This window comes from Vanellus vanellus, assembly GCF_965231255.1.
Source record: "Vanellus vanellus genome assembly, chromosome: 6".
NCBI classification, from domain to species: Eukaryota; Metazoa; Chordata; class Aves; order Charadriiformes; family Charadriidae; genus Vanellus; species Vanellus vanellus.
In genome coordinates, this window is record NC_138911.1 from 15740694 (window position 1) to 15764657 (window position 23964).

Here is a 23964-nt window from a genome sequence, read left to right on the forward strand (position 1 = left end):
CACAGGGTTAGCGGTTAAAGGGCCAGTACCCAAAGTACCAACTTACTAAAGAGAAAATACTCAGGTACTTGTGAAAAGAAATTATCAAATTACTCATTTATAATTGCAAATAAAATTGTGCCTTTTCAATTTCAGAAGATTTTAAATATTATTTGTTTTTCAATAATAATAATGCTACTAATTTAAAAATTCAGAAATTATTTTGGTACCTAGATACTAGATGCACTTCTGCTGAATGCATATTTGTTGTTCTTTTTTGATAGTCTTGTTAAATATGGGGATGTGTGCTTGGATGCAGATGAATGTCCATGTTCGTGGAAAGGAAAGGAATACTTTCCAGGTGACAAAGTCATTTCTGCCTGTCATACATGGTAAGCAGAGATCTATTTAGGTGATTATTTCATATTAGTTGTTTGTTTATGGGTTGATTATTCCTTCATGGTTTTTAATCATAAATTTCGCACCAGGTTCTGGTAAATCATCTACCCTAATTTTGTATTTATGTTTATTCAAAGAGCTGTTAAAATGATGTTTTTTAGGGTTTGTTGTTTCAAGGAGCTTTTACATAACAAAATAACAGCTATTTGGGATGTTTTTTTAAAAAAACTTGGTTTAGGAAAATAATCTTTTTTTTTAATTATCAAGGTAATCTAAATTAATAATCTTTGGCTAGTGTTCTTAAAGCACAGGTAAAATACTTCAAATGTTACACCTCATTGATAATTGTTAAAGCTTTTTACTTGTTTGTTTTTACATTCAGCATTGAATCTGAGCAGTGTAAGAACCCAAAACATTACCCTGTGGCCATAAGTATACACCCACTGCAATGATAAATAAAGCAGAGTACTGAGCAACATCATGTACTGAGCATAGTAACAGATAAATTGGTTGCTAATTTTATTTGTGTGGATAAGATAACTGATGAATCAATCGGCTTTAAAAGGAAGTGTTCCAATAGAAGAGGGTTGATAGGATCACTCAAATACATTCCTTTTCCTATTCCTATTGTTATACTATTCCTTTTGTTATCCAGTGTTAGAAATGCAGCACATAACCTCTAGCTATGTTACTCTGTGAAGGTTCCTTGAGCACTCTCAGTAGAACATGGTACACTACCATTTTAATAAGCTTTGCAAGAGCCAAGACGTGAAAATATACATCTGCATGATCTTGAAACAAACTTGTTTCTTGATGGTTTCTTTGTCCACTGTTGAATGGTGCAAGCTGACAGAAAGCAGCTCTATTTGTCTTAACCAGAGCCTCAGAAAAATCAGCTGTACTGTCAAGCAGCAAGATACTATGGTAGTGGTGTAGCCTCCAGCTTCTCTGCAGAGCAGTTCCTTCCTTTTGTCCCCTTCTTTTAGCTTACCGGGAACTTTTAACTGTTGTTACCTGGTAAACTACTGCTCCTGGCCTGCACAGCTCACTGTAGCCTGGTATGGTGAAGGCTTGTCCAGTCAGTGCTAATCACTGCCTTGTCTGGATGTCGTTGCCCCCTCCAGCCTTGTGCTGACTGCCTACCTCTGCCTCTCGTCAGGTCCTCAGTATCTGCTCTAGAAGATAATTGTAGCCCTTTGGTCGACTGGTGAAGCGACTTACAAGCCATCTCCACTGGGCAGGCAGGTAAAGCGACCCGGGTTATTCACCCCCTTATTTTCAAAGGCCTCTCCCATTGGACCTGGTGTGGGATTGCTTGCATCAGAAAGAACTATTATATCCCATTTAATCTGTATGAGACTTCACCAAAGGCAGCAGCAGTGCAGGCAGAAAGCCACTGGATATTTAGCCTTCTCTCTCTTTTTTTTTTTTTCTTTTCTGAGGCCAGGCCCTTTAATTCATGTAAAAGTCCTTAGGGTTGTCATGGCTTTTCTAGTCTTCCATGTCCAGAAGCATTGACAGATTGAATGGTAATGGCTTTTTGGCAATCAGTTGTCCACGGACAGATGGGAAGTCTGCAACAAGCTCTGCTTGATACAAAGCGTATAAAGTCTTTGAGACTGCTGTGTATATGCAGGGATGTATTTGATATGTCAAGGGAAATGTGCATTTTTGCTTCTGCAAAGCATGCGAATACTCCTATGTAAACAAAGGCACTTAGGCACTCATAGCAGTTATAATGACTTCAGTGTTACTTCGTGTATAGAAATAGCGTGCATTGATACCAAATATCATCTTACTCGTTCTGATGTAGCATTAGCGACATAACTATTAATCTAATCTGTCTATTGAACAGTAAAATAGCAAATAAAATAATTTCTTAAATTGGCAAAACAACCAGTGGAGTGCCGGGAGCTTTCAACCCAAGCTCTGGGGTCTGGCTGAACCGCGGTTCTAGGTTTCCCAAGTTTGATTTTCAGTGCAACTGCCTGAAATTGTTAGGATGTACTGGCAAGATTAAACACAAAAGGTTATTACACTAGCTGAAGGTATCAGAGCAGCATTATGGTGCTGTGTTGTGCAAGGTAAGACGGGTGGCACAGTTAGCTCTGCTGGTTTGCTGTCATATGTTGAGACCATTGAGCAAATGCTGGTTAGTCTCTGTGGGCTGCTGAATTGGGCCTTCTGTGTTCTTAAATACTTCTTGGAAATACTTTTTTTAAATAGCTAGTCAAAGTTTGGAAGAAGCTTTTACAACCAGGAAGGACTCTCTAAATTCTGATAACTGAATGTTAGTTTACTTGGTATGAAACAGAACTGGTGCAGAGGACTTTGAAGACATTGTGTACCTCTTAAGCCCTTCCGTCTGACTGGAAATGTGTTAAGAAAGTACGCAAAGGAGCTCCCTACTCTTTACATGTTGAGAAATGTTTCTGCACAAGCCCTTAACAGATCAGCATGTAGAGGAGGATTTGAATAGGCCAAGAGTAAACCTAATGTCTCATAGAGAGTATGAGAAGCAGCAGTTATTCTTTCAGTCCAAATATAACTTACTTCTATTTGCCTCTCTCTCCATCAGCTTGATTAGGTTCCTGCCTTAGGTACCGCTTTGAGGTGACTAGAATTAGCTGGGTGAGTCCTACTGCTATCTACTTGTGCTTTGGTACAGCAAACACTTCTCATGCGTCGTACTTTTCACTTATTTTAGACCTGAGCTTAGTGTATTTATATATGTAGTTATACAAAACACAAGCAGTGGGCCAAATCAATGATGGGATAAGCAGATTCTTGGAAAATCTGGAAAATTACTCCAGGTTGATGCAAGTTACATGGTAAGGGAACAGAAGGAAGCATGATGCTACTAGTAGTTGGAGCTGTCTACATTTTCTAGATGATTTCTGCTTTGTTGAAAATAGTGGTGTTCTGACACCTTGATATCAAAGTTATATTGGCAAAATGTTGTACTGACAAAAAACTTCATACTGCTTGGTGCTTCACTATATGAGATGCCAAACGTTAGTGACTTATAAAATATTTCCTTATGTCAAGTTAATGTTTTAGTTGTAAAATGTGAAGCATTCATTTTATCAGGAAATTTAAAATTCAATATTTTTGAAAGTAAACTTAAATTTGTGCTGAAATAACATCACATGCTGTATTTGGTTTAACCTGTATTTATAAATATACACCGGGGCACCAGCTCTGCTGTCTGTCAAGAGAAGTTTTTTAAGTGTCCAGGTGACTTAGAAACATAAAAAATAACATCTTAAAAATGGCTTGTAGACACCGGAAATGAAATTCTATCCATTATTTATAAATCTTATGTAATTTCTGAAAATGTTACTTAGATTGCAAGAGGATGATGCAGAAAGAGACATAGTATATCTAGTGCTGCAAAGCCTTGCTGTTAGGCATTTATAAAACAAAGGTAATTCAGAAAGGTCTGAACAGTCGCTTAGTTTAGGTGTGATGAAAACATTTTGATGCTTAAGGTGGCCATAGACAGAACTTGGACTGTTCTGGAAGCCCCTAAACTGTTAGGCTAGGGTTTGGGGATGACAATACCTAGGTATCTGAAGAAAAAAAAAAAAAAGCCCAACAACCCAAACCATGGTTGTTGAAAGGAACCTAATCACCCAAATAGTTCTACTGAAATTTTTCCTTTGTGCTTCTGTGAAATTCTTGTTCTAGCAGAGAGTGAATAAAGGCTGTAGTAACAGGACACATTGCTCATTGATTGTAAGATTCAGCTCATATAGAAACAAATGTTCTGTGAGAAGCTGAAAAAGAAAGCTTTATCCTTGTGGCATGTTAGTGACGTGAGTTACTAGAGAACGGCATTCTCCGTAGAGTTATGGGTGGCATTTTTTGTTTTCTTGTTTCAACGAAAGAAATGCTCTTCTGGCGTCTGTGTTTTCTGGAACCTATAAATTCTAATAGAAGAAACGTATTGTATGAGTTCAATATGTACTTTTTTTTTTTTTCCAGAGAATCAACTTATATATGCTGCTTCTAGTTAACATTTCAAAATGCTTCTGTCCACAGTCCTCATACTTGCATGGCTTTTGTTTTATGGCTTCTTGGTGCAATAGCTGTAATCATTTGTCTGTGGTTACAGTTGATATTACCATTATTGGTCATACATTTTTCAGCATTTGCCATCATGGATCATTTCAATGCACCTTCCATCCTTGCCCATCAATGTGTACTACATATGGAGATCGGCATTATAGAACGTTTGATGGACTAACTTTTGACTTTGTTGGAACTTGTAAGGTTTACCTAGTTAAGGTGAGAATTTTTGTAAAGCCTCTTTAAAACTGGATTTTAAAACTACTTGTTAAATATTACCCTTCTACTTATTTCCTACCTGTACATTTTATGGAGTCATAAACATAAACATACTGTTTTTAAAGCTTTGATGTTGCTTAGACTTTAAATCATGCATAACCTAATAATTATATACTGAGGTTTCTGCTAATTGAACTATGTAACAATACACATTTATATTAGTATATTAAAGGTAGCCATTTCTTTCTTCTTTTTTCTTCAGGGTACTTCTTCAACCAGTCTTTCTGTTGTTATAGAGAATATTAACTGCTTTAATACTGGAATCATTTGCAGAAAAAATGTTTTCATTAACGTTGGAAAAACTTTTTTAATATTTGATGATGAAACTGGAAATCCAGTAAGTTTCAGTCTTTAATGCTGATCAAAAGGTAGTATATGTACTTCTCTGCATTTTTTCTTTTGTTAACGAAAACGTGCTGTGCTACTTAAGTACAGAGGCATAAACATCTTTACCATAAATGCTGATCACATCTGGATTGTTCAATGGAAACCTTAAAAAAAAAAATCTTGTTTATGTTTAATAAAAATGTTAATGATGTGATTGTACTTCTTTTATTTAGAGTTAATTCCTGTTTAGTCTCTTAGGAAAAATATAGATATTTTTAAGTCAGTGGGAGCTTTGCTATTAATTCCACTAGAACTAAGAGTTTAGTCTGGTCTGGAATGTATGGGAGGGAGGAATATTCCTATACAATTGTAAAAAAAATAAAAATAAATTACAGTCCTTGGTATATCCCTCACAGCCTGAATTTCATTTTTGTTTTGGCCAAACCGCAAACTCTATTGCCGTATTTTGTATTTTTAGTAATGTTAGTATAAATAGTACTATTTACAGTTTATAGACTGACTGTACAAAGGAAATTGTGTCTCTTTGTATGAGATGTTGTATAATTAAACCAGACATCTTAGTCCATGCTGCAAATAATTTGGAATCTGATTGTTGTTGGATGGAGAGAAGAATGCTTTATGTAATTAAGGTGGCAATCTCAGGACATACTTAGACAATTCCTTATTTTGAGAAGTTGTCCCATGGATATTTATACCTATCTACATCCAAAAATGCACGTGGCTAAGACCTTCTGAATGCAATGATGTGTAACTAAGTGAAAATCATAACCAGGAACCGTAGGACGAATTTTTTACTTCCCAGATGAACTATTAACATTTTAATCTTCACTCCAGTTGCTGTTGCTGTTACCCTTCCTGTAAATTTGATATAAAATCAACTTTTAAAATATGAAAAATCATAAAAATACAACACAGTTCACAATCAAAACCCAGACCACTTTTGTTTAACCATTTATGGCTCTGTGGCCTTCTGTTAGTTTTTGGACTTCTGTCTGAGAACTGCGTCATTCATTTTATTTAGGTGTTTCATTTCTTGTCAAGTGAACATTTTGTGACATTACTTCCATTATAAGCTTCCTTGTTTTATTTTGAACAGAGCTTATCTAGTTACATAGATGAACTACAAAAAATGCAGTTATGGAAAGCTGGGTTTTTCACTGTTGTTCATTTTCCTGATGAGCACATAACCATTCTTTGGGATCAGAGAACGACAGTTCATGTCCAGATGGGTCATCAGTGGCAGGTAAGGGGAAGTCAACGCTCCTATGCTGTTTCTTTGAGGTATTCATGTAAGTCTTAAGTCAGAGAATAGACAGTGTGTCAGAAATCATGGAAGAACTCAGTGGCAGAGTCAAGGAGAGAAGCATTCAACTACTTTGTCAATTAAAATATTAATTCTTATTTACTTTTTTTAGTTGCTATTTACTGTCCAACTTCTGTAGCAAGAGAAACAAATATCTTTGGGGCAACATTCTCCTTCAGTACTCATTCCTTATACAACTGAAGCAGGTGCTATTTTGCTGAAGCGTAAAAAAGCACATAGCTAGCAGGTCACTGCTCTGAACAAAAGATCAGCTCCTTTCTTAAAGGCTTGAAGATACTTAGTTGAATGGGAATAATATTGATGTTGTCAAAATAAAATCTTTTCTATAGCTATATTATCACAGAGCTGAACTGTTTTGGCTGAAATTTAGCTGAAAAGGATCAAATCCTGACAGATTTATAATTAAGAAATTAAAGACAGGAACTTAAGAAGCAAGTTTTGAAAATGGTCATGGCTGGTAATGTTTTCTGTCGTGTGGAAATATGTTTTTATATATAATCTTTTTTTCCCCAGGGTGAATTGACTGGATTATGTGGAAATTTTGATTTGAAGACTGTAAATGAATTGAGGACTCCAGATAATTTTGAATTTACAAACTCACAAGAGTTTGGAAACAGCTGGACAGCTGTAGAGGTACCTAGTAAAAAGAATGCGTTTACTAGTAGATTTTTTGCTGTTACATCATATAGTTTGTCTAGAATGACATCAGAAATTTATAGAATCACAGAATGGTTTAGGTTGGAAGGGACCTTAAAGATCATCTAGTTCCAACCCCTCTGCCACAGGCAGGGACACCTTCCACTGGATCAGGTTGCTCAAAGCCCCGTCCAACCTGTCCTTGAACACTTCCAGAGATGGGGCCTCCACAACTTCCCAGGGCAACCTGTTCCAGGTTTCACCCTCATAGTGAAAAATTTCTTCCTAATATCTGATCTAAACCTCCCCTGTTCCAGTTTGAAGCTATTCCCCGTCATCCTATCATACATGCCCTTGTAAAAAGTCCCTCTCCGGCCTTCTTATAGGCCCCCTTCAGATCTTAGAGCAGCAGGAAAGCTGCTCTAAGGTCTCCCCGGAGTCTTCTCTTCTCCAGGCTGAAAACCCCCAACTCTCTCAGCTGGAATTATCAATCAAGCAGCGATGCAAATGGCAATATCAATGATTTTTACAGATGTCATAACCCATTAAGGAAAAGAAAATAATCATCTTTTTTTCTATACTGTGCTACAGTGTAGAATAAAATGCTGTACAATATTCTGAATCTGCAAGTGTTTTTGAGGACATTTGAACAGTAAAGTAGCCATTTTTTATGTAATGGAAGAATTGTGGGTCTGCTTTAGACTGTGTTGTCAGTTTAGCTGATCTTTCATAGCTGGGAAGTATTTAACTGCGAAACCATAGCAATGGAAAGAAAAAAAATTCTTTCCTTACACTGTAAAGTTAGAAAGTCAACTTTTTTAACATCATGTGTGTAGTGATGTTCATAGAAATGTTCCTTCATAGTAGTTAGAGTAAAAAGATCTGATTTCTTACACTTCTAATGTACGTTGTCTGAATAATATTTGTTATTTATGTAAAATAGACTACTCGGGTGTGAGGACTGCAGATGGGGATTGCATGACAGCTCTGGTTAGACCTATATGTGCGTATGTGTTTTTCTGCTGCTCTCGGACAAATAAAACATTTTTTCAGATTGTGTACTTTTCCTTTTATGCAGATTAGCATCCCCTTTTAATTCCATATCTTGGTCTGACTTTAGTTTCATAAATGATGCATTTGCTTGGTGGTTTACATATCTTTTTATCTATTTATTTTATTAAAAAACTCAAAAATTATGCTTTGCAAATTCAAACACAAAGTAATTGCGAAACAAGTTTCTCACCTTGATTTTGGTTTCTGGTTAAGTGTGTTGACAGCTCTGACATTCGAAATCCATGCAGTTTGAATCCCCTTAGAGAGCCATTTGCCAAGAAAGAATGTGGAATACTGTTAAGTGAAGCATTTGAAGCTTGCCATCCAGTGGTGAGTTGTGGTTGCGTACAGAAAGATGTGAAAGTGAACATATCACTGTAGAGAAACTTTACTCTTTAACTTGCATAACTTTAAATCTTCCTCTTCTCTTCCGTAACATAATAATTTTGACTACTATAGCAAAAGAGAACATGAAGAAAGTCTGACTTATACCTATTCTGATTCCAAAATGTGAATGTTTAACTGGACTATCTGCACTTAGCTGACCTAGACAGTAAGGCACTTTGGCACCAGTTTAGCATTCTACAATATAGATAGTCCTATTAGTCTCCTTTGTAATTAATGCAGATAGAATTATACCAAATTTGTTTCATCTTTATTTTCATCCCAAGCACTATTTGCATAAGTAGAACCACTTGCTTTATTTTGCTCAAGTGTATTATATAGCATGCACATTTTTCAGGCATATTTTAATAAATTGACAGTTTCTTTTAGGCAGTATCAGATGTGAAGAACTCATTCTTAGAAAAAAAAAAATGCATGTATCTCCTCACTCAGGCAAACACCTAAGGAAATAAATGACCCATTCAGCATGTTCTGACAGTCAACAGGCTCAGTTGGAGAATGGCAGGGGGACTGATTTCCAGAGCTAGGTCTTGTATGGAAAATGACATATCCCAAGATGTTCAGGTATTGATGCTGTGTGCATGGCTTAAAGACTGTCAGAATGGTTCTTAGGGAAAAAGGAGATTTCATATGAAAGACAACCAGGAATCTTGCAGGGTTGCTTTGTATATTATTTTGGAAGAAAGTTGAAGCTGATACTAAAGTTGTATTAATGTAATGTCAGTTTAGTCCACGGTATAAGGTAGGGAGCAACGAAGTTCCTTCTAAGTATGTAAGTATTGCTCAAGTGTAAATCCATGTAGAACGTGTAACAATTCAATAAGCAAGTTAGCATTGACAGTTTTCTCTGAAATTTTGTCATTGAAGACTTCAAAATAATCTAAGGGAAAAATCACGAATTGGCCTCTGAAATTGTCTAATAATATGCAGAGAATGAACCACTCTCACACAAAGAGTTTTCCATCTACTTTATTATTTCTTACATTTCATGTATATCTACCTTTCCTAATACTTCTGAGATTTATTGATTTGTGTTCAGTTTAGAGAGAAGTTCTCTTATTTCATAAACTTCTTTGTCATTTATTATTTGTCCTTCTTAGTGTGCATGTTCTTAATGGGTCATTGATTTAATTGTATTACTAAGTACTGTTTCAGGAAACATTTAAATTGAAATCTTAATGCTTCGAAGTTAAATTTTGAAAGAGTCATAGCTTTGTATTAAGGTGATTGTTGCCAGTGTCTATATGATATTTTTGATAAGTGATATTTATATTTACAGATTGATGTCACCTGGTTTTACTCAAACTGCTTGACAGATACATGTGGTTGTAACCAAGGAGGTGACTGTGAATGTTTCTGTACAAGCGTATCAGCCTATGCCCATCAGTGCTGCCAGCATGGAGTTGCAGTAGACTGGAGGTCCCCTAGAGTGTGTCGTAAGTTTACTTAACTAGCGTTACCAGTGGCTGCCACTGTCTGCATTTGAGAGACCTAGACCTGAAAAATCAATCACATAAAGTTACCTGGGGCCATGAATTGAATCACTAAGCCACACTGGTAGGAAGATGAGTGGGTGCCTCTCACTGCCCTCCGTATTCATTTTGGTCTAGCTGGATTACATGCTGTTTTCTGTATTTGTGGGTGATACTCTTTTGTTTTTAATTCCTTGTGATATGATGTGAAAGGAAAAGTTGGGGCAAGTCTATATTAGGATACAGCATGCATCCCCCAAAGCAAAGTTACAAAGTTAAGAGCTCAAGTAGTTTCCATCCTCAGGAGGACTGAACTTCTTAACAGGGTCTAGGAAACATAGCTGCCTTACTTGCCCCCAGTCCAAGTGTAAAATATAAAGGTCTTCTGAAGAAAAAAAAGTAGGTTTTTAAACGGGACTTTGTCATTACCTTAGTATCCCTATTCAACAATGCCTAGAAGTGGCAAATAAATATGAGGCCTTTTTCTATTTGCACCTAGTGCAAATGCCTAACAGGAGACAGTAATTTCCCCAAAGATGTGATGAAAAAGGGAAAGATAGAAAGAATGGAAAGAAAAATTTTTCTGACTTTGCAGTTGCACAGAGAGGGTATGTAGCTTGCTCAAAGTCACACAGCAAATTTGCCATCGAGCAAGAGGGTTTTTAATAGAAATGGTACATGTGTTTTAATGGGAGCATGGAAGGACAGCACAGCTTAGTTTTAACCACTAGAGGTCACAAAAAGACAGCTGTAGATATGTAAGCTTATTAATTCCTGCTCAAAAACAGTATTTTATATAAATCATTGTAGTTTAATATTTTATTTAAAGCAGTAAATTAAATATTTGGCAGTAACTTTTTTAATAAATGTTTGGGTATGATCTAACTTGGCCAAGCATTTGGCTTACCTCTTAATTGTAAAGGGTAATAGAAAACCTGTGTATCTGCAGAATGCCTGCAACTGTATTTATTTTCTTTTTATTTTTTAGCTTATGATTGTGAATATTTCAACAGAGGTAAGTCCTGATGGAGCTGGTTTCTTTATATAAGTCCTAGTACTTTGTATAACAATAATTGTGTTAATGAAAACAATTGGAAATGATTAATTATTTAAATAGCCAAGATTCTGATTTATTGGTTTATTTTTCTTTTCCAAAGAGTTTTAATTTTATGATCCTTTTTTATTCCTGGGCCTTTTCCAAAAATACGTGTTTAACTCATTTTCTTTCCTTTTTTGGATCATGATTAAACAATTAAATTATTAAGTAATTAATAGACTATTCAACCCAATAGTACTGGTGGCACTATTTGCTTAAGGCATACAGCAGTTCAAAACTGGTACCCAGTGGGTCTGTTAGACCAATCATGAGCTCCTGTGCAGCCTCCAGAGGGAGCTAGCTATTAAGATATTTCAACTTTTTGTCCCCAAATGGGGAATAACTCTCCATTTAGGTTTGTTTGACCTGGCTTTAAGTTCCTGAGTGACAATCATTGCTTCTGCATTAGAACAGCTCTCAGAGAGAGGTGCAAAACTCACACAAGGTGCTAGAGTAAACCTTGAATCTGCACTAGGTGCTGTACTGCTGTGTTAACACTGGAATCCATATTCAGACTATTTTAAAGTTATATTGCGAGTGTCTGGATAGTTAGACATGGTATACGCACAAGCACTGCAAGCCAGCCAGATGTGTGGAATGGTCAAGACTCCTACTATTTATTCTGTAACTCTTTTTATCAAGCTCATATAGAAGCGTGTCTATCCAGATGGTTCATGATATTTTGGTCTTCTGTTAGACTCCATACTGCAGCAGCTAACTCCCAGAAAGATCTCGAGAGGGACTGAGTTTAAATTAGAAGAGACTTGTGCAGCATGCCAGACCTAAATGACATGGCCAAGAAATTTACATTTTCTGGTACACCAAATGCTGAAAAGATTTTGAGTGGGGTCAAATTGCTAGTGCAGTGGAATTTTATCTAAATCACTATTTAAGCCTTTTAATTAATTTAAATAAAGGCCAGTTGAATATAAGAAGTGATTGCAGTTTTACATTTCCTTTTTGATTTGGTTTGTTTTATAAATGAAATACAGTCTGATACTACATAATCTTATTGCAGGTGTAACAGATTGAAAGTGCAGTGCCTTTAACATCTATGGTAGTAGTAAAGTCAAGTTAGATGATAACATATACTTTTGAAGTGTGTAATTAGTTTTACTTGTTACTGAATTCACCAGGGAGAGGTTTTGTCTACATAACTTTGTCACGCATCCAGAGTGAAATAGTTCCAGTCCTACTAGAAGCAGGATCCTTTTGTCTTTGGAAAGGGGAAGTTCTCAGCTGGTAGCCATGGTTTCTCAAGTTTTGGATGGGCCCGAGTTATGAGCCTTAAATGTTTAATAACGTTTCCAGAACACTAGATGTTTTAAGTAATTTTTTAAAATGTTTTTCAACTCCCTGCACTGGAGGTAACCAGACATCACTGTACATGGTTAGCTAGGCATGGGCTTGTGTCCTAACTGGCCACTTATTTATGCCATTAATATCTAAAACTTTAATTGTGGTGCAGCCTTCTTAGGATTTCAAAACTCTTAATAAATTTTAAGATTAGGGAGAAACGGAATATGAGGGCAGGCTGTGAATTGCAGTCCAAACTTTTAACCTGTTGGAACAGGTTTTAAGGGTCAATGGTATTACCTGCAGCTGCCAGCTAAGAAGTTCTGGGACAATTCTACCTTAAATGTATGCTTGCTGTGTCCTGACTTCTTGTTAAAATGGTAGTGAGGTGAATTGCTCAGACGTGGTCTAAAATGCCTGGTTTTAACAGATAAATTTACAAAAATAATTTCAAATAACATTTAAAAATAAACTTTATAATATTTTTCTGCGGTGAAATTGGAACTGAATGAGGAGGTGTGACGTTGTAAGATTTGTGAAATGGTAACTTCGCATGCTTTTGCCTTTTTTTTATGTATAGGTAAGACATGGCCGTTCCTTTGCTTATGATGCCGATTTCTTCCTGTCTCCCTTTCCAGTGGTTACATTTATCTCTATACCGTTCAAGGAGTTCTTTGATACTTGAAGACACAAACTTTTATTCCCTGCAAAATGCCTCACGCTTTGGACACTAATAAAATAGGTTTTAAAGAATAGTAAGAAGTGTATAATCAGTTCAACCATACAAATAAACACTTTAGAGGGATCACAGGGTGGTCTGTAGAACACGGTTCACTTCTAAATCAAATAACCGAAGAGTCAGCTAACTTTAATAAAGGGACTATGAAATTTAAGTGGATGAGAGGGAGGGAAAGGAGGAGCTAATCATGAATCTTGAAAATTTAAACTAGGTATTCTGGACAGTTTTCATAACAGGTGCTTTCTAAAAGGGTTTGACTTTGTTTTGGTTGTCATTATAGTTTAGTGCATGGCACCTAGAGCTTTTTTCAGAGTGGATAGATGTGGTTTTGTTTATGTGCTCTATTATAATATTTAGAGCTCAAGCAGTTGTGATGCTTGACATGAAAGCTAATTCTGATTTTTTTTTTTTTTTTTTTTTTTTTTCCTCTACAGCTCTGGGAAAGGGCCCATACAAACTGGTCAGCTATTTGGATGGAGGATTGGTGATGGCAGTGAAACTGGTGGATGGTGTTGTTTTCCCAGTGGGAGAAGAAAATACTGTTCCTAAACATGCAGTGAGCTTTATGCTGACTTCAGGACTTTATAAACCCAAAGCACATGGTAAAGTCACTGTAATCTAGAGGCTTAAGTAAGGCAAAGCAAATTCTGCTCTGGAATATGAGCCTACATTTAAGAATAGACCTGGGTCAAATTTTTTTTTCTTTTTCTGTCAGCTGATTGTGCACCTTAATGTTGGCTGGCAAAATTTTCATTTGGTTGGTTTTAATTAGATGATTGTAGCGTTATGAACAGATACTTCTAGTTGAAAAGCAACAAGTCCCCATCCCCACCCCCCATCTCCCGCCCCAACCTTCAGAAGTGGCAAATGGGTGTTCTAGCCCAGTGCTCCAGATATGTGCTGCTCCCTCCACCTTTCAACTGGTGGAACTGGGATATGGGAAAGAATGGGAGAGAAATGATACAAGAAAAGTACTGCCTAATTCACTCACTTTGCCACCATTGCTCATTGTCTGCCCACTTGTACAGAGGTGCCCATTGGCACTAACCTGAGCTGTGTAAAGGTGTGTACTGCAAATTTGTCTCCTTCGGTTCCCAATTTAAGTTTCCATTGGAGGAATGTGTTGCTAATTCAGCAGGTGAAAGAAGTCTTGCACACCTTCAGACAGGTGGAGAAAGCTTACAAGAATATATTCAGAACTTTGTGACATTGATTAAATGCTAGAGTTGTCTGCATGCACAACTTTATTGCCCACAGAGCACTTGAGTCTCAAAACAGTTTTACTGCCCAGGGTCTGCTGCTCAGCTCTTCGGACAGCCTGAAGGTGGCTGTCATTGTGTAATCAAAGAAGGGATATGGGTCAGTTGAAAAAATGACAAGCATTTGATTAGTAATACTGCTGTCTGTAGAACTGACACAAGAACTCATGTAACAGAATATCCAGGGCCAGATTTCTTTTATTAGTCATAGTTTTTAGACAGTTGCACATTGCGTTCAATTTAGGTTTGGAAAGGGAAGGTCAGTCCTACTGTTCTATTCCCATATAAAAACCTCTCGCTCAGAATTTAACCTGGCAAATGGAATTTGTGCCTTATAGTCCAGTAGGAGCGAATGGCATTTCATCACTTTGCCATGGAGCAGTTTGTACAATCAATATGATTTTTTTTTTTTATACCCATGTCTATATTTATATGACGCTCTTTGTTCTTTGGTACCTCAGAAAAATGGGTGTGTTTTATCAGTTTCAGACAAATAGTAGACTATGGAAAGTTTTGGGCATTGGTGCACTGATTTGCTATATCGCAGGTATTATAAATCACACTGTCCGTTGTTGCTTATCAAATAGCTACTTGCTACAGACAATAAAAAGATATTCACAAGTGCCACTATGTTTTTCAGATTAATTGAAGTTTTTATGCTCAGAAAACAAGTTGGTCTTGCAGAAGTGTTCTACCAGAATGTGACAGTAGATCTGTTTAATAGAGATTATTGTTTTCTACGCATTCTTTTTTCTCAAGAAATGCTACCCAGGCCTGGAGAGCTAGTTGATTTTACAGTAGTTTAATGGCTGTTTTCAAGAGAATAGCAGAGTTTACAGGAAAATAGAATGAAGTAATTCTGTGAGCAACAGATGCCTGTAACAGGCTCAAGATCTGCCACTCTGCAACTGGTTGTACAGAGGCTTGCTTGAAATCAGCAGTACTGTTTTCGGGGTAAGGTATTGTGTGGGTACGTTTGCCAGAAAACAGACTTTGCTGTTAACATTCTTAGGGAGAGGGCTAGAGAGATGACTGCTTAGAAACCTGAATGCGAAATTCATTTTTGTAATTTATTTTTAATGAAAGGCTGAGGTCTTAAGCTATAAATTCCTGATGGCAAACGTTACTTGTAAAGATGAAGTTTAAAATTTTATTAAATAAATGGCTTAGGGAAGGCTGTAAACTGAGGTTCTGCTTGACTGCAGGGCTATATTCCTTTATTCTGGTGTGGGCAAATGTCTTAATCTGCTTGTATTCCTGTTGAAATCTGTAGGGTATTTAGAAAACTAGATATCCATCAGAATCTAGCACTCTGAAATCCATATATATTATATTTTCTTACAAGATGCAAGCTATTTTCACGGGTAAGGCCAAAATCAGCTTTCATTGTTCATGCTACTAATATCAGTAGTGGTACATCAGAATGAGTTTAGTTTATTATGCATTTATCAGCAAGTGAGTTCTGTGTGTGTTTTTCAGATTCCAACTTGATTTCATTTGAAATGGCTGAGAGACCAAACTATTTTCTTCAGTTGGTCTCCAATAATACTCTTGTTCTTTCTAAATGGAAAAAAACTGAAGAGTTTCACAACAGATCTACATTTGTCATTCACAAGAATACATGGCTTTCAGGATACAGTTCCTTTGAGTCATTTGCAAAACCGGGATACTTCATCCACATTTCAGCCTCTTCAGTTGAGCTTTTGAAGTACCATCATTCAGAGGAGTTCAGACTGTCGACCCTTTTTAAACTTGTAGGTAGGTAATTAAAGTTGTGTTTTATGAACTGCAGTTTGCTTCGTGTGAAAATAACAGGCTAAATGGTATTGATATTTCAGAGGTGTTGAGATTGCTTACTTCTCCCCTAATCACTGGGAGCTGTGACATGCAGGCTCAAAGTCGTCTTCCCTGAGCTCTGTAGTGATTATGAGATTCTGTTTTCTTGTCAAAAGCCATTAAGGAGCCTTACACACAACTTGCTATATTTGCCAACTAGTTTTGGAAATACGTAGCCTAGTGTATAGTTTCTGGGCAATACTTGCTTTATAGGCGGTGAGGAAATTCCTAAGGAGTGTAGAAAATTCATGATGATGCATAACGGATTCACAAAGGGAATAGAAAAGAACTGAATGCATCTCTAAAAGCTAAGGTCTGTGGATGATGTTTTCTCCTCCTTTCCCTCTGATTGCTGCCAAGAGAGAGTTTTCTGTACGGTGCATTCTCATTGCATGCTTTGTGGCCTCCTCAGAGCTTATGCCATCCAGTGCCTGGAGATTGCACCTCTCAAACCTCATGTTTCCCCTGAAAAACACCCTGACCTTTGTCCACATACCCACTCACAGAGGCTCTGCCTTCTGAGCTGTTATCCCCTAGTGTTTCAGGTGCCATCTAAGTGGAGATACATGCCTCTTCTTGGGGATCTAGATATCAGATTCTCTAATGTTTCTTGGACAGCTACAGCTCTTGAATACACAATGTAGACTGCTGTGAGAGTGTTTCTGCCTGCATGAGAGATTCTCATTTCTGTACTGGCAGTCCCATTCCACTGAGACATAAGGATCAGAAATGTAGGAGATATACTTCAGACCCTTTGCAGGAGCTGGATGCAGAAGTTGCTCATACAAGAACTGATGACAAAAAGCACACATCAAAAAAAAAAAATCACTAATAAATCAAGCTCTTTCTTTTTGAGATTAGTGAGGAAAAGAAATAATAAGAATAACTGTTTTCACATTCTTAAACGCTTGGGAACTGTGTCATGTGCTGAAATGAAGATGGCCTTACAGGTGAAGAACAAGATGCAAGAAGTTATACTGATCTATAAAATAAAGATAAGCAGATTATTCATGAAACCACCATTTGCTTTAGTGTCTGCTTGTCTTGATACATCAAATATATCAAACACATTCAAATGACTTTATTTGTGAATTTCAGGACAGCTACTACTTGCGGAAACCACTGGCCTTTGTGTAGTATATAAAATTCGAAAAGCACTACAGGTGTTTATGTTCTAAAGCTTTTTATTGGGCTGTAATTTTAAATGCATTAGTAATTTGTTTCCTGGCAATACCATTTTTAAAAAATCAGTTCTTCATTCTCTGAAACAGCAATTTGTTTTACAAACAAAGAAAGAAAATGAGATATTGTAATAAATGAAGCATGGCCTGGCCATGTTATACAGTGGCCACGTTGAATCTCAGCACAGACAAATCTGAAGCAGGCACTGACTTACGTGACGGAAGAGGCCAACTGTATGCCTCGTGGAGCTTCTTGTTATCAAAACATTGAATTAATGTGTTAATGGTGGCATTGTGAATCTGCCGATGTTTTGCGGTGCATTATGCTGACAGCCTAATGCAGCTGTTGACTGGCACACTCCAACTTCAGAAAAAATGACAGATTTTGTCATTGCCAAATGCCTGTTGCCTCTTGACAAATGCTTGTAATCACAGAGCTGTTGAGGTTTTTGAACAGCAGAATTATAGAGCTAATGCTATTACCAGGATGTTCGTACAGCGTTTCAAGCAAGGAACTTTTTTTGGACATAACAAAAATATCTCCTTAGTCTTTTATCTTTGAGGGAGGAATGAAGAAGGTTAAAACATGTTCCAATTCTCAGTGGTCGTCCATTAACACAGAGTGGTATGTCTTTTCAAGTGTGAAGTCTTTACCCTCCAGTCATTATACCAAAAAATCCTATCTATGCCAATGGAAAACTAAAACAATTTACCTCAGCAAGTGGGATCAGATCAAATGATCAAGAGGCATTTCATTAATCACCACATCCGAGGGCTTGAGTTTCAGAGTTTTATAAGCAGAGAAACATAGGGCTCGAATCTTTCTCCAGTGTACTTTCACAAGGGCCAGCCTGCTGATGTAGGGTAATTACATGGTCTAAAAATACAGCAGCATTTGTTTAAGTTAATGGAAAAGTTACACCGGCTCCAGAGTGCACAGGCAAAAGCGTATTGAGTTTCTTGCTGACTATTGTAAATGCTTTGCATATTAGATCAGAAACTCTTGAACCGGGAACAGCTATTCCTGCGGAATCAGAGGATAAATATCGGGAGCAGAATAATAGGCCCAGTAAATCCCCTTGGCCAGAAAGTTCCTCATGAGACTTCTTCATGCCCTGTGACGCACATTCAAAAGGAAGAATTTTAAATGACCTGATCAACACAGCAATAGATACATGTTTGTTTAAAGTCAGCTGACGAGTCACTTTTTCCACTTTCATAGCAATAAATATTGTCACATTGAAATACTTTGACTATAAATTGCACAGATATGATGGGCTAACACTGCAAAGTATTTTCCATGAGAAGTCAGTTCAGCTTTTAAATTGGGTTATTTTCATTATACTTAGATTTGTCTGTTCCCACAAACATTTGAGGGTTTGAGTTGGTAACTGAATTTGAATATCTGGAGTATTCTTACTCACAAGAAGATACGTTTTGCATTCTATGCAGGAATTTTTACCAGCAATGGATTGGTATGCATTCAGTCAAAGGAAAGAACACACTTAGTCTTCCCAGATGGACAGGCACAGAGGTGTCATGTAAAAGCAATAAATTCACATTTGAAATTGTTAGGAAATTACTGGGTATAGGGAATTGATGATCTTTTTATGGATACAACTGCAGTTTTCTTACATTTTTTAAAAATAGTATGTGCAAGCTAGTTACCTTTTACCTTTCATAGAATTATCATAATATGCTTTACCTTTTTTGGATCACTGTGAGTTAATTTTATATATATTATAAAAATGTAGCTTGCCCTGTATAAATTCTACAGCAAAGTTATTAATAATGTTAGTTCTGTGCTTTAATAGCTAACTTACTGTAAATATAATGCCTGTCAGAATTTTCAACTAAAATTAAAATCGCAGGTGCACTATGTATATACACACTGCACAGAAGTATTTATCAATGTTGAAGTTTGATACAGGGCATTTTTGGTTGCTTTTAATGTTTGTATCTTAATTAACTGAAGTACATTCAGAAACATTGTACAAAACTGAAAATGAAATTCATTTTAATGAAAAATGTTTTTTTACAAAAGCAACTTATGTCATGTTTATACATTATATTGTTGACTATTTTAACTTCAACTTACTCTTATCCATTTCCATCAGTAGAATTAATTTTCTGGAATATCCTGTTTTACTTATAATGAGTTGCTTTTAAGTTTAATTTGAGCTTGCATGCTTTGTCAGTCCAAAAGAACATGAAATGGGGTCTGGGACTGGATAATGCTGAGCAACTGCTATTGTACCTGCAAATCCCAGGTATGTCATTGAACACATCTGCTCAGTAGCTCTTGAAATCAGACTGAGTTTACTGTAGAATTACAAAGTCTTTCCTATTTATACCACAAACACAAACATTTGACCTCCCATTTTTGACTGAATAAATAGGAGGAGATTCAATATTTATGTTAACAAGATTATAGTCATTTAACATTGTAATAGTAAACTAAAAAGTCTTTGAGAGGTAGATAATTACACTTTGTTTTCAGTGATGTTTTGGCTGGGCACAAAGTTCAATTTTTCCAGTGATATTTGCTTACGTTTCTCATTGCAGAAACTTAGAAGTCATGGGCAGAGTTTGGTAGTAGTTTGTGTGTGTTAAGTGGGTAGATAGGATTTCATGTTTCTAAACTTGTAACTGAGGAGATAGGCAATCTACGTTACTAAGCAGAGTTTTGCTGCTGTTATAAATAGAACTAATTCTAAAGCAAATTTTGTTCCTGCTAGATTTTTTGAAATCTTTGGGAAAAGTAGCAAAATAGGAAAAAAGTGTTAGGTAAGAATGAAAATCCAAATACTTTGGGTTTTTTTCATTATTTTTAAAACCTTTTTTTTAAGTACAACCTTTTATTGACGTTAGAACATTTCACATATATTCTGAGAATGGCAAATTTTTGTCCCTATGAGGTAAAAGTCATCATAGAAAAAAAAAAAAGCAAGATGGACTTGTGAACAGTAGGAATTGTCAACACACAAAAAAGTGGCCAAGTTACTAAGAAAGGTGTCTGTGACTCAACAGAACACCACAGTCTGTCAGTGATAAAAAAAATTAAAATTTTTCATTAAATGGTAGCAACTGTTCTCATTACCACAGAATTATTTTTGAAAGCCACAAAGAATGAAAATCATAAGTTACAGGGAACAAAATGCTTCTCTGATGTACAAGCAAGTGAGAAAACAATGGAGTTGGGAATTATCTTTTTATATAATGTCTTTGGGAACGCGTATACCTGTATTCATACAAAAGCTTTCTGCAGTACTGTAACAGGCTGATATGCTCAGCTTGTGTTAGGTAAAAGAACTGTGGGCTCAGCTGGCATGTCAACTGGAGCAACTGTCATCCAGGGCGTAATTTACCATTTTGTGAAGGATTTGCTGTGTCACCGAACAGAAGACAAATGCTGGTAGATTTCACCAGGAGACACACGGTTATTTTCAAATGCCATGACAAATCTTTTTGAGGAACACATGCCTGACATAAGAAGCTTGACTCATTGTCTGTAAACTGTGTATCATTCTTTTGTTGTGAGTGAACGGTACTGTTGCACAGAGTACAGTAAGCTCGTATTACTAGTTGCAGGAGGGGGAATTTAAGTACTAAAAAAATGGAAAGCATGTGGTGGAGGTGGGCTGGTTAGCATCCTGGCTAGAATAAAGCATTCGTGCCATGACACTGGTGAAATCCAGAGTTTCTGAGCTGTGGTAGTTTCTGCCATGGGAATAGCAGCATTGTAGTAAAAATAAAGCTGAGATTGGTCTGGCATGGAAGTTAACGTCTAGAATCAATACAGGAGTGAAAGGAGTATTTCCCTCAGTTTAGGGAGAGGGATGCTTGAATGACTTTAAAGCACTTTGTTACTGCTTTTCCTTATGCCCTAATGATTGTGGGTATTGGGATCATAGTTCATATATAGCTGTACTAAAAAGAAGAAAAATAATCTATTAGCTAGGTATAGAGATACTTTATTGTTCTCTTGGCTTAGTCTTGAATTCATGTTAGTTCAGAACAGGGCTCTGCCTCTGTTTCTCCTCCTGTTCATTTTCTGTCTAATCTCTATTTAGTGTAAACATTTTAAGCAGGAACTGCATCTTGCTGCGGTGGTTTGGTGGTTTTGTCCTTTTGTTTTACAGTGGCTTGCACAGTCAATCAGTGAGGTCCTTGGCTGTTTAGGCATTCCAGAAGGGATGCTGCCAATAGTGAAAACTTTAAATATGATGAATGACTGAACTGGCATTCTCCTAATGCTGGAAAGGCATTTTCTCATAATTCATGATAAAGCACAGATTTCACTATATCTGGGGTTTGCTGAGATGTACTGAAAACTTTTGAGATACTGGAAACCAATTAATGCAATACATTCAACTCTTGCTGTAGTGATTTGGTCTGTCCTTTTATGTAATTTACACACTGAAAAACTTAGTACAGCTTGGCCCAACATACTCAATTCTCTAAAATCCCTTGACTGGAAACTTAAATGTCCATTGCTTCTACAGCTCTTCTTTGAAAACAGTTTTTACAACCACGTTCATGAATTCATCTGTTGTCCACACTTCTTTCTGCAGAAGTAGAGACAAAATTTGCACACAAGCATGACTCTTCATTCTTGACTGAAAGCAGTGTTTATTAATCACTCAACAAATGCTATCCCTTTATGTCGAAATTTGCCCTCTTTCCTACCAAAGCATGCAACACCAGCAAACTCTGAACTTAATTGGTAGGAAAGCTTGAAGGAAATGTGGCAATCAGTTCATAAAAGTCTTAAGTTTATTTGTAGAACGGGAGATGTTAATCCTAGCACTTGGAAGTGTTAATTCACAATCAGTGTTCTGCTAAATTGAGAAATGAACATTCTTCGTGTGGTTACAGTATGTCTTCTGCAACGCTTGTGCCTTTATTGTGTTTGAAACTTCTTCTGTGATTAATGGTGAGGTTCGTGGCAAGAGTTAAAAGTTATAGATCTGTCTCCATAGTTAATCTAGGGTAGTCTGATAAATGAGATTTCCTAGATTCCACTTGGATATATTGTTATTGCTGGTTATTACTACTGTTGGTGGTTGCCTGTTTCAACAGGTCTGTGATATGTTCTGTCTTTTTGTCATATATCTTCTTCTTTTGTTCTTAAACCTCTCCACTCTTGCCTGTCAGTGCATACAAAACCATACATCGGTCAGCAAAATGTATGGAAATAATTCACTTCCTCCATTAGATTTAAGAAACTTAACTTGGTTTCACTAGAGGGGGTCACAGAAGAATTCAGTGACGTGTACTTAGCTTTTTATAGGAATGTAACTTTATAAACGCATTTGTTACTGTTGTAAAAATCACGGTTTCAAAACCAGTGACATGTCCTTGAATAGTGATATGTAAAAAGGGTAACACTAGATGGCAACATACACACTCTTTTGTCTGAGTTTAATTTATACCTTTGATTTAAGACAATTATTCGTACTTAAAAAGAAGACGTTAACTGGTTAATAATGGCAGAGAGATAATTACCCATGAGTGCAGATGTCCCTAAATTGCAGGAAGAACAATTTCTTAGGATCTTCACAGAAAAATTGACTGTCTCCAAGATGTAAAAGGGCTACGCTCTTTGTATCTCGGACAAGCAAAGATGAGCAAACCTTAAAAGCAAAAAGACTTCAAAAGACCAAAAATGGAAACTTTTTCTAAGTAGTAAGGATTTTCTTTCTAGCTATTAACATAAACATTGTTTAAGAGCAGCTACTCTTTGTGGGCTCTGAACAACATAGCTCTGAGATCAGGTTTACGAATCTAGAGGGGACCTGTATGTCACGATGGTGGTCTTCTGTAGGCATAAATATAAGGGAATTGTCACTGCCCTGCCCTGACTGCTGCAGGAGTGAGCTGTCATAGTTGAGGTACTAAAATCCAGATATATTGTGTAAGTCATACAGGCATTGGAAGACCCACTTGGGCTAATCTAGCATTGTGTGGGAAATGGTTCTGCATGCAGATGAGGCAGGGTTGTATTGAAAAAGAAAGCCTTTGATCATGCAAGTGCGTGTCACCCACATGATGATTGCCACAAATTTGTTTCTCTCAGATTTTACACTCAGTCTATTTCTTCTTTACATTAATTTTGTAAAGTTATGCATAATTTAATAAGCACTGGAAGTATAACTGATCCTTATTTCTGTTTATGCTCATTTTGAAGTTTAACTCTTCCTCTGTCTGAATTTGCACTTTGGATTTCAGTTATGTGAATGTGAAGTCTTTCAATAAACACTATCTGCATAGATACTCTGAAGGCAGTTTAGGGTTGGTTGTTGTTTTGTTTTTTAGTTTGCCATGGTGTTTCATTATTGGTATTATTTTGTCGGGTGAAGTATATGTTTTGAGGGAAATTTTGCAAGACTACATGTCTCATCTGAGTTGCTTTGTTCATTACAGAGGTAGTTAGATTTTCAGATTCAAAATGTTTTGAGGTTTAAATTCATTTCTCTTGGAGTGGCTATCTTGTACTGCTTTTTAGAAGATCACAGAATCACAGAATTATCAGAGTTGGAAGGGACCTCTAGAGATCATCTAGTCCAACTCCCCTGCTAAAGCAGGATT

General features: G+C 36.7%; 1 protein-coding gene across 1 annotated transcript in view; it reads left to right on the top strand.

Moving 5' to 3' along the window:
- The window catches only part of OTOG (otogelin), a gene marked incomplete at its 5' end in the record, with an annotated part of 113923 nt that overhangs the window by 57541 nt on the left and 32418 nt on the right, over nt 1-23964 (top strand). The window contains 10 exons of the mRNA XM_082485060.1: nt 264-371; nt 4530-4668; nt 4931-5065; nt 6173-6319; nt 6914-7033; nt 8303-8419; nt 9774-9930; nt 10955-10981; nt 13532-13699; nt 15836-16114. Coding sequence (XP_082341186.1) covers nt 264-371; nt 4530-4668; nt 4931-5065; nt 6173-6319; nt 6914-7033; nt 8303-8419; nt 9774-9930; nt 10955-10981; nt 13532-13699; nt 15836-16114 — 1397 coding nt within the window. The remainder of the gene's footprint in view (nt 1-263; nt 372-4529; nt 4669-4930; nt 5066-6172; nt 6320-6913; nt 7034-8302; nt 8420-9773; nt 9931-10954; nt 10982-13531; nt 13700-15835; nt 16115-23964) is intronic.